The following is an 11549-nucleotide window of genomic DNA, read 5'->3' as shown; positions in this document are numbered from 1 at the left end:
TTTATTACCTATTTCAAATAGGAAAACAAATCAAAAAAAATAAACAATGTACTTTATCAACCGCATATTTTACATAAGACAAAACATATTGGTCATTTTATTCAATTCAATTTTACCAGACTGACCCCCTTGGAAAAAAATGTCCTGGATCCCTGCCTTTTTTTTCTCTTTTTTTTTTTTTGGTGAAAATTCATATAAATATCAATACAAATATAAAATTTATTCAAATATGCGTGGCAGTTGGCAGTAAGCAGCTGACAGTTGGCAGTAAGCAGTCAGCAGTTGACAGTTGGCAGTTGGCTGTCGTATATGGCATTCTATATATAAGATGTGATTAACTTAAAGAATGAACTTAAGATTTGAATTTTTAAGAAATATTATAGGTATATACATATGTTACTTTATGAAATATAAGACTTTTTGTGAGCATTTTCAATTTAAAAGAAATGTTTATCTTTCCATGTTGATGTAAAAAGTAATATTTTTTTTTTAATGGAATTAACCTGGATATAAATGGGAATTTTAATTTATACATGATTCCCCTATTTTTAGGATGACAAGGATGCCCAGGTATTTGACATATCGTCAAGGATTTCCTGTCCATCTACCCTACATTATCTCTCTCCAATTATGATTAATCAATGCATGTCATTCTTGCCTGAAAAAAAAATTATATTGACAGAGTGTATCGGTCATTAGAATGTAAAATTCATTGCAAGGAAAAACAAATTCATATTTCTTACAGTTTTTCAAATGCGGCCAGAAATCTGCTATACATTCATACGAGGGTTGATCCTAAAGTAATGTCAGAGTGTCCATATCTTTTACATTTGGCGTCATATTATCAAACACAATATACCAAAAGTTGCAAAAATACAAATAACACTGAAATTTTAATTTAACAATGTTTATTAGGACTTATTTTACAGATGTTTAAAACACAGAGCATAGGGGGTGTCGCCGCGTCACAACGGAATGTCAAGTTTTAAAGTGTATTTTTTCTTAGAATAAAAAAGGCAGACACATTAAAAAGATTCTTAAAATGCACCTTATCTCCCAATTTAATGAAAGCATTGGTATATGTGATCATAAACATTGTTTATTTTACTCTGTTGAATTGAACAAAGGAATTGTCGAAATGGGAAAAAACGGCTAAAGGGGTCGTAATCGATTTTTGTTTCAAAATATGGGAATCATCACAAGCGACTATTACTTTAATTAATCAGACTTACAGAATAAATAATGTAAACAAGAGACATCATAAGAAATAGTTGCAGAAATTTTGGGCGGGTGATTGGTCACTGAATGATCAACAGAGGACAAGAAGACCGAATAATAAGAGATCGGACGGAAACGTTCAATGGTGTCTGACATTGTCAACAAAGACAGATGTATAGGGTGACGTGTGAATTTTTAAATTTGGCTTATGCTAGTATTAAAAAAATTGACAGGGGACTTCATAATGAAAAGAGTGAATGTATAATGGTACCAAAAATTCAATAATAACAAGAAAGTTGAATTGGTGAAAGTGTTTGAGAATCAATTAAGTATGTAACAGGAAAGGAGGAAATGCATGGCTGGTCCGGGTATTTTTTATGAAAAGAAGGGGAAACGCTTAAAAGTATGACGGTGCGTATCAGTCATATGACTTTATATGGGTGCAAGATGTTTCGGGACCACGACGTTTCGGGACCTGACTAATACGACGTTTCGGGACTAGCGACAAGACGGTTCGGGACTTGGGTAAAGACGATTCGGGACTTGGGTTATTTTTTTCGGGATCTCAACTTATTATTTTATTATGGTGATATAGCATATTATTCTAAGTACACATTGTACGTAATATTTAATTTTTATGTATATATATAATAAAAATTCCCAAAAAAGATATACTTTGATGGGTTTTTTTCAAGACAGACGAATAAGAATAATTTTATAAAAATCTTTACAATATTCGCTTTTATTTTTTAGTTTCTTAATATCATTTTTTTTTTATACATGTAATTAGTTACTTTTTATTGTATGTGTGGTGAGGGGGGGGGGTCCAAAATTTAATCTTCTCAGGTTGATGATATATATTTTAAAATATTCAAGTGATCTCCAGCTACCGTTTTTTTTAAATGTGTCAGTAAATTGTAAAAACAACAACTAGGACCAGGTACATAGGGAGGTGTTACGTACATGTAAAAAGACGCCGCCGGTAATGGGAACTGAAAAGATTGTGTGGTTTCTTTTGAAATTATTTTAAGAAAATAAAAATCTAAAAATATTCAAAAAAATATCGTTTGTTTATTGGTAAATGAAATAATTCAAAATCAAATAATATTTATATAATAGTAATAATTTCCCATCATCAATAGGTCAACAAAATATAAAGGTTTTCAAAATGTTTTGATCGTGATTTTGTCTATTTTTTCCCGTCGATTTATAGTAATGTTATCAAAGTTATGACATTACTTTTGGATCAACCCTCGTACTTATATCAGACTTTTTTGAAGAGTAATAAACATGTAGCCTATATATATAGCTACGTCATGCGTACACATAATTTCGCTTTTAATTTTTTTTAATCATCGGGTTCGAAATGCTAAAAATGTAGAATCGGTGTAAATAAATCGAAGCATCGAAACGCCAAAATTATCGTTTTGCGTCGAAATGTAAGTAAGTATTTATCAAGAAAACCACATTCGGCATGCAAGTGATTTTCTTATGATATTCTCTAAAGGAAAAAAAAGGAGATATCGAGGGCTTACAGCGTTAGTAACATTATCTGATTATTAGATCATTGCAGGAATTTTTCATTTATCTCTGAACGTGCTGAAAGACATCAGAACTTTGCTCGCTAGGCTAACTGGAAAATTTGTTTGTTGATTTGAAGAACCTTAAAGTTTTGTTTTTATTCTATGGCCCATGGGTACTGGCGGGTAGACATCTTGTAACAGATTTATAACCAGGTCCAGGAAAATCACAATATATATCAGGTCCAGTCCAAAGACTATTTCTACCTACGTAGGTATTAATAGCTACCTAGGTATTTAAAGCTACCCCAGGTAGCTATTTTTACCTACTTTATATAATTTCTGCATTTTGCGACCAAAATACCAAACGGCGCAACATGTGGAATACCATATTTTTTGATACGATAACACTAATGATGAATATGACAAAATTTTTGCCAAAAAATGATTACTTCCTGAATCGGCAATTTTACATTAGTTTCTATGCAAAATTGATGATATACGAAGGTTTCTTTTTTTGGCCAAATTTTTGTCATATTTATTATCAGTGTGACTGTATCAAAAAAATTATGTGCTTACCATGTTGCGCCGTTCCTGCATTTGGCCACAAAATGCAAGTAAGCAGAAAGTAGGTAAAAATAGCTACCTTGGGTAGCTTTAAATACCTAGGTAGCTATTAATACCTACGTAGGTAGAAATAGTCTTTGGACTGGACCTGTATATTTAGCTATATAGCTAAATCTACCTATATAGCTTTATTTACCTATATAATATAGCTTTATTTAGCTATTTCAGAGTAAATTTCTGTTTTATGGAGAGCAGACAAAAAGTGGCAAAATGAGGCAATATTAGTTTTCAACTTTGAAATCAACAGAAAACAATTCACCAAATACCTACTTATAAAAATGTTTCTCCTTTTGTTCAGTTGCATTCAACGATATAAGAGCTTTGGGGCTATGTTTAACAGTAAATCTGGGAGTAAGCAGTTTTGGTGAACAAGATAATTGATTGGTTATAAATCTTATAATTGAGCACAATGCAAGGCAATCACACATAGTCATGCCTCACCGCACTTCCAGCTATCCAAACAATGGAGATACATTTTTTGGTTAAAAAGTGTTTAAAAGAAACAAAGTTTTTAATTTCTATGCCCTAGGCTGTTTTTATCAAACCTTTTAAAAAATATACCAGCCATAATTTACATGCGACTTTTTGTCTGCTTTTCATAAAACAAAAACTTATTCCAAAATAGCTAAATAAAGCTATATTATATAGGTAAATAAAGCTATATAGATAAATTAAGCTATATAGCTAAATATAATGATTTTCCTGGACCTGATAACAACCAGTTTTCAGACAATACACATACAGTGAAACTTAACTAATCCTGATGATGTGTATTCTGAAATCTTGCATAAAACAATGTAAAAAAGCCCCTTTCATAATAACAGCAGCTGCTGATGAAAATAATTTATTTAGAATTTGTAATCCAGGTCAAATATGGCCAATTTTTTTGGAACCATTGGTGTCTAGACTCTCGATTAGATGACTTTCTCTGTATTAATTATACAAATTTACAGTACATAATGCAGGGTATCGCAATTGAAAAATCATATCATATCACCATATTTTATATCGCAATATCATATTATTATACCTCATTATAAATATTCTTCACAATGCGTTTTCTAATTGGTTGTAGATCATCATGTGATCAGACCGTAAAACTTCATATTTTCCGGTCGTCGACACACTTTTCATCATATTCCAACTCTTTAGATACTTAGTGCATTTTCCCGCAATAATTATCGTTCATTAAAAAAAATCTCGAGAGTAGTAGATGTCACAATAGCCTGGTTTACGTCACAAAACTTATGAAAATGTGTTGACCAAAGGGTTTTATAGTAACTTTACGTTATCAATGGTGTGAATTAGAGAGCGGTGTCGAATTTGAAAGTTTATGTTTATTTCAAAGGTTTTGCTTGTTTCGGTATAATAAACAATTCATTACATGAATGTTTGGGAAACATGAAGACTTATTCAGCCAAGAAATATCATATTCCCCTCAGGCGAAGCCCTCGGGGAATATGATTTTTCTTGGCTGAATGTCTTCATATTTCCCTCACTATCATGCAATAGATAAAGGATCTCACATGATTTGTAGTTGGATATGATTTTTATCCAACAAGTTGTATAAAAATCATATCCAACTACAAATCATGTGAGATTCTTTTTATCCCATGTTTTTTACACCACGAACAATGTTTGACACTGTTTTTATAAAGGACTCCATTTCATTTTTAATTACTTTATGACTCTAACGCAAAATCCATTGTGACGTCACAACTGTGTGATATCTGCAAACGATATCACATGAGCTATATCAATGGGATAAAGGGGTAAACATGAGATAATGAGATTATAAATATTCTAAACAACGCGATATCTGATTAGTTATCACGTGATCGGGTGGTAAAACTTCATATTTCCCAGCCATCGGCATGCTTTTCATCCTATTCCACCTCTTCGGAACACCTAGTGTATTTTCCCGCAATATAGTTCCTGTTCATTGAACGAAAACTCTGGATAGAAGAAGACGTCACAATAGCCTGGTTTATGTTACAAAACTGATGATAATGTGTTGAACAAAGGGTTTTATAGTACCTTTACATAAAAAATGAAAATGAATTTGAGAGAGGTGCCGAATTTGAAGTTTATGTTTTTTCAAAGGTTTTGCTTGTTTCGGTATAATAAACAATTCATTGCATGAATGTTCGGGAAACATAAAGACTTATTCAGCCAAGAAATATCATATTCCCCTCAGATGAAGCCCTTGGGGAATATGATTTTCTTGGCTGAATAAGTCTTCATATTTCCCTCACTATCATGCAATAAATGTATAATATTCCGCTCCTATTCATTTTTGCTTTTTTATTTTAACAGATGTTAAAGAAATAAAATGACAAAGACAAAATTAATATTATAAAAATGCATTCTAGTTAACATCATTCTTTGAACAATATAAGTGCATGCAACTTTTTTTTTATATTTTACAGATATATAAAGTGAACATTTAGAGACCATAGGGAGCCCAAGGATGCCATTTTCTCTTCCTATAGATACTTGTAGAAGGAGTAATTATGAAAAGCCTTCTAACCAAGCAGTTCACTCAGATTGATGTGAACATGAACAGCCTCAGGATCAAGTAGTCCTGTCAACCTTACTTGAACACAAGCAGTCCTTGGATACAACAGTCATCATCACAGGCTCTCAGTTCATGTTAACATGAACAATCTTGGAGTTCAACATCCATCACAGCCTACTATGAACACAAACAGCCATGTATCACAGCAGCTCTTTCTGCCTCCTATGAACATTAACAGGCATCCTATGAACATTAACAACCTTGGAGTGCATCAATCCAGTCTGGCTACTGTGAACATGAACAACCTTTCACAGCTTAGATTTCCTTTTGTCATTTATCCTGTGAACAATCTGTGTAATATGGTGCAGTTTCCAAACAATATAACATTTCCCTCAACAAACAATGCCCAAAACATGCAAAATGCTGAAAATCATATGACAGAAGCTGATACCAAAACTACCACTTTATTCAATCCCAATCTCAATCACAGTACTGATATTAATGTTGCACCAGTTACCATGTCCTTAAACCAAAACTCTGCTGTTACTGTCTCCAACTCAAATGTTATAAATACCGGTAAAACAACAGTCAACAAGTTAAAAATTCTGAACAGTGGTGTACCTCAAGGTGCTCTTAATCATTGTGTAAATGTGCAGACACCAGGGCTTTTGAATCAAGTTTTAAATGTTCCTAATGCAGTGGCCCCACTCTTGTTGGTACCAAACAGTGCTGCAAATCTGGCCGTAACCAAAAAGTGTTTCAAGATAAAATTGACACCAATTAGGCCTGCACCCCAGAAAAATTCAACAAGAAACAACTACAGGCCCACACAAGGCACAGAGTCCCAGAACAAAACATTACCTGAGAACACTTCAAAAACAGTATTACCAGCAGATGTAGAGGTTACAGAGCAGAGCTTTCCAGTCATTTTTCAACCAGTTCAGGAGCAAGATTCATTGCCAGAATTGGAAAAAGTTCAAGTAAAAGTGGAGGAAAACCTAGTGGAAAATGAAATCCAGTCTTCTACCCCTATAGGAGAAGATCAAAGGGTTGAAAATAGCCTAGAGGCATTACAGGTAAGCTGGGTGTAAACAGATGTCTAAAAATCTATCCTATTTGGGATGAAGAGGAAAAAAATCATATCAGATAACAGGTAGTTAAAAAGCTTAAGTAGATTTAATTACTTTTTCCCTTGAAAAATGGTCAACAAAGTTCTTCTTCAATTGTAAACTTTTTATAATTGACTTCTTTTCAAGAATCACTTGGATTGATTTTAACCATTAAGATTTAGCCACAGAGTATCCTTAGTGAAGGGGTTTCAGTTTGAATTAGTCAAATGAAAGGTCTTCTATGAAGGAAAGATACATGTATATAATAAAGAATTAGTAAAAAAATAATAATAATAATGGCATTTGCCATTTCCTGGATAATATAAATGAATTTACTTTTGTGAGTGATTATAGATCTAATACTTTCACTGTTTCACATGTTTCATGAAATATTTTTAGACAAATAAGCTATGCTTGAATTATTATTTTTTTTTTCATTTTAGAAATGTTGCAAGAAAATACCTGAATATGATAATTATGGAAGAAAAATTACAAATCCAGAGGCATCTGCTCAGCATGAACATGACAAAGAGGAAAGAAATAGCAAACATAAGGAAATACGAAACAGGCCAAAAACAATCATAGTCATGATTGGGCAAAATAAAAAAGGGGCTGCAGTGCATCCAGGTTCTGTGAGATTTAGTCAAAAGACATCTGTGAGGAGGGTGAATAAGTCCTACGATTCTATGGATTGTGAAAAATCCTATGAGAAAAAGTCTTCAGATGATTTGCATCTGAAACAGTCACACAACACTGTTAAAGAACAGAAATGCAATTTTTGTTGTAAATCTTATGTTTTATCCTCTTTCCTTAGACTCTCTCGCTCAAGAAACAAACGATTAGCCTGTGATAAATGTCTGAAAACAATCAATTTAAAATCTCTTCTGAAAAAATGTAAGAAAAAACGTGAGCCTGAGAGGTTTCCATGTGATGTTTGTGGAAAGATTTTGAAGAGAAAGTGGAAGTTGGAAGATCATATGAGACTACACAGTAGTGAAAGGCCATTCCCCTGTGAAACTTGTGGGAGGAGATTTTATAGTCAGTTGGCCAGAAGTCGACACATGGATATCCACAATTCCTCCAGAAAAAGACTGTGCGAGATCTGTGGGATATTTATCAAGTGGGGGTCGTCATTGCGACTTCATCAGATAAGACACAGGATCCATGAGGATTTCAGCATGAAAGAAAGATCCGACATTGCAGACATTCCCTATGTTTGCGAATTTTGTGGCAAAGGCTTTTGTAAAAAGTCACCCTACGAAAAGCACAAATTAAACAAGCATGAACGTAAGAGCATCCTGAGGGACGAATGATATGTGACACTTGCGGAAAATCATTCTCCTGTAGATCAACGTATAGGCGTCACATTGCCCTCCATACAGGAAAGATGAAAGTAACTTGTGAAATGTGTAATATGGTGATGCATAAAAAATCCTTGAAGAGGCACATGTTGAAAATACACAAAAGCACTTAATATCAGTGTCTATGTTTTTCATAAATTAAATCAAACAAGGATAACAAGTACAATTTATTGTTTTTCTTTGATATAAGAAAAATGAATAATTGAAACTTGTCAAGCTGTTTTAATGTAATTTTTTCAATATTTCAAAAAAAAAATAGTTTAATTATAGTGTCCTTATTTTCAAAATAATCTTCACATTTTTTTTTTTCGATGAATTAAAAAAATGTGTTAATTAATTTGAAATAAAACATTTGTTACTGGTAATGTTATATTTACTGGTTCGAACCGGTTCCATGTTCATTCGCCCTAAAATTGTAAACCCGATTTGTCGTTCGCCCAAAGTCCGCTGGCCCTTAAACTTGTTCGCCCTTGTTTAATGCGGAATGAAATCTAATGAATTTCTTTCGAAATTTTTTGATACATTCAAAATAAAACAGACTGTCAGACGTTATATCACAATAAATACATGACCTATCAAAGATCTGACTTTAAGTACATTAATCATTTTTGTTTAATTCCTTTTAACATTTTGTTTAATCATTTTTTTATTAGATCAAAAGCAGATTCTTTAAAGGTAAAACCTTCAACATCCGCTGTTCAGTTCTTTAATGGACATATTAACATCCCAGTCCAAACATAGCGCAATTCGTAAAAATAACAGGGATGTATCCCTCTAATTATTAACTTTGATATTAATCATATTAATCAACTAATTACAATGTAACTATAGTAAAGTTCAAACACGAAGTCATTCAAAAACATTTGTATAAAATCAAAAATTAATTCAACTAAATAAACATTATGACATTGTTCCTCGTATCAGAACTTGAGAAAAAATTATCCCAAGTTCACAAAGGAAATAAATAGAAAAAATAATTATGTTATTGTTTAATTCATTGAGTTTAAATATACAAGAATATATAAGTATTGGGCGAACCACATAAAGGGCGAAAAATATTTAGGGCGAACGGACTCCCGCGAACAGGAAGTACGGGCGAACGAACCCGTTACCGTTCGAACTCACGGCCTTCCGATCACAGCAAGCGCTCGATCTCTCTGGTTATAAAATCATAGGAGCGGACTCTGGGCGAACGGGAAATCGGGAGAACAATTTTTAGGGCGAACGAACATGGAACCCTTAATGTTGAAGAATATAAGGAAGATGTTCCAACTAATTATTGTTAAATTTAAGTCTTTTATCCTCGATATTTTGAATTCTAAAATACCAAGGGAGGTATCCAAGGATTAAAGATATCGGGGACTTGAAGTTTTTTCCCATAGAGTTTCTGGTCTCAGTGTGTGGTTTCAGTGTGGTCTAGACGAATAATTCTTGCTATAACCGACCAAAGTTGGGACTTAATCTCCAGACATGAATTATTAGTAGTCGTCTAGGGATTCTGCGACGGCGTCAGTCCAAATATCTAGCCTAGCAGAATCTCAACAGGGATTAGAGTTTGACAATTTCCCCTCTCGAAAACGCAGATTTGTCAGTGTTAAGTTCTTGAGATTTTACCATGCTCACGTGTATATAATTTTTTCTGAAATATATTATAATTAAAAGCCCCTTATTTATCAAAATGTCCTAAGAAATTCCCGAAATGCCCCTTTAACACTTAACTACTTTGTTTAATGAAGGATATGGAGGTAACGAACAGTATTAAATCTCAAAGTCCATAAAACAATACAAAATAAGAGCAGAGCAAACACGGACTTCCGAAACGTCAGAGGTGCATGGGATCAGGTGCCATGGAGGAGTAAGCATCCCCTAACGACCGGTCACACCCGCTGTGTGCTCCTTGTCATGATAAGAAATTAACGGGAAAATCCGTCGTCAATTCATTGTATAAATAATGGACGAGCAATTTTTTATGAATTTAACATCAGTCAGCATTTAACTCAATGATAAATTGTATCTGCTGACAAGGTAATCGTATCGACCATAGAACTTACGAAATGATGACTCAAACGAGACTGCCGATATTCTTGTTTCATCGACTTTTTTGTCTAAATGTACTTCATTTTAGAAATTGTTCATACGTAGAGCATGCTCTTGCATATCGAATCAAGTGAGATATATATACTCCGTATTCAGGTGATGAAGGTATATTGTTACATAAGTGAGGGGAATTGACGATAGAAAAGTTAAAGTCATCACGTTTATCATATAGCTTGGTTGTTAGATTACCATTAGCGTTTTTTTCAATTAAAATATCCAAGTATGAAACAGAAGTCTTATACCCCATTCATACGACATGATTTACATACCTCAGTATATTCTACACATAAGTAAATTTATTCACGTGTGCAATTTTTGTCGTATGAACGGATTTAAACATATGCAAATTCTGCACAGTGGAGTAAATTTACACCTGGTCTCGACTAGGTGCAAATTAACTTTTGCATACCTTTTGTAGCAAATTATTAGTTCATGTGTGTAAATTTTGTCGTATGAACACGCAGCAAATTTACTTATGTATGTATTTTGTTTTGTTTATTGATTATATCTCTATTTTAAGTATTGTTTCGGTCGTGTATGCATTGGTACGTAAAATATAAGTTGGTAAACATGGTGGCTAAAAGGCAAGACCCTAAACAATGAGCCATTATCTCCTCTGAGATAAATTTTCGAATTTGCAAAAACGAGGGCATCTTGCACCCTTTCTGGCGAACTTTTTGCTGATATCTTAAAAGATAATAATAGTTTTCGTCGCTAATAAGTGTCCTGTAGGACCAATAAGTAGTGCCCTTACTGTACAAGTTGTCTCTTTTGGAATGTCCCGAAGCTCTGATAGGAACATGCATTCCATTAGTTGCTCGGGCCAAATTACCGTTTAGCTCTTGATGACTTTCTTCTACCCTTCTCTGTTTTTAATCGAGGCAAGCTACTCATATATAAGTTAATGTTACAGGAATTTCAATAAAACTTGTTGAAAGTAAGCATTTATTAGTATCCTCTTTGGCACATAACCCCTTATTGCCCAGGTGTTCGTGTTCATTTCCTTTTCACATCATTGTATTGTTCAAAGATTTTTTGAGATCGATAAGTATTAGTTTTCGTTATCCTTTTCATTCCCCTTGAAAATACATAATTACAT

The 11549-nt window shown here is 33.4% G+C and overlaps 1 protein-coding gene across 1 annotated transcript; it reads left to right on the top strand.

Annotated features, from left to right (window-relative positions):
• The first annotated feature begins 5800 nt into the window (after positions 1-5800).
• On the top strand, positions 5801-8305 carry LOC134272156 (zinc finger protein 737-like). Its single transcript, XM_062754405.1, has 2 exons — positions 5801-6959; positions 7436-8305. Exons 1-2 carry the CDS (start codon positions 6024-6026, stop codon positions 8303-8305), a joined length of 1806 nt encoding a protein of 601 aa, XP_062610389.1. The 5' UTR covers positions 5801-6023.
• The last annotated feature ends 3244 nt before the right edge of the window (positions 8306-11549 follow it).

This window comes from Saccostrea cucullata, unplaced genomic scaffold (assembly GCF_032062105.1).
Source record: "Saccostrea cucullata isolate Sc308-1 unplaced genomic scaffold, CSIRO_AGI_Scuc_v1 ctg1732, whole genome shotgun sequence".
Lineage (NCBI taxonomy): Eukaryota > Metazoa > Mollusca > Bivalvia > Ostreida > Ostreidae > Saccostrea > Saccostrea cuccullata.
The sequence above is the reverse complement of the archived record's forward strand: the minus strand, read 5'-3'. Positions and strand labels throughout refer to the sequence as shown.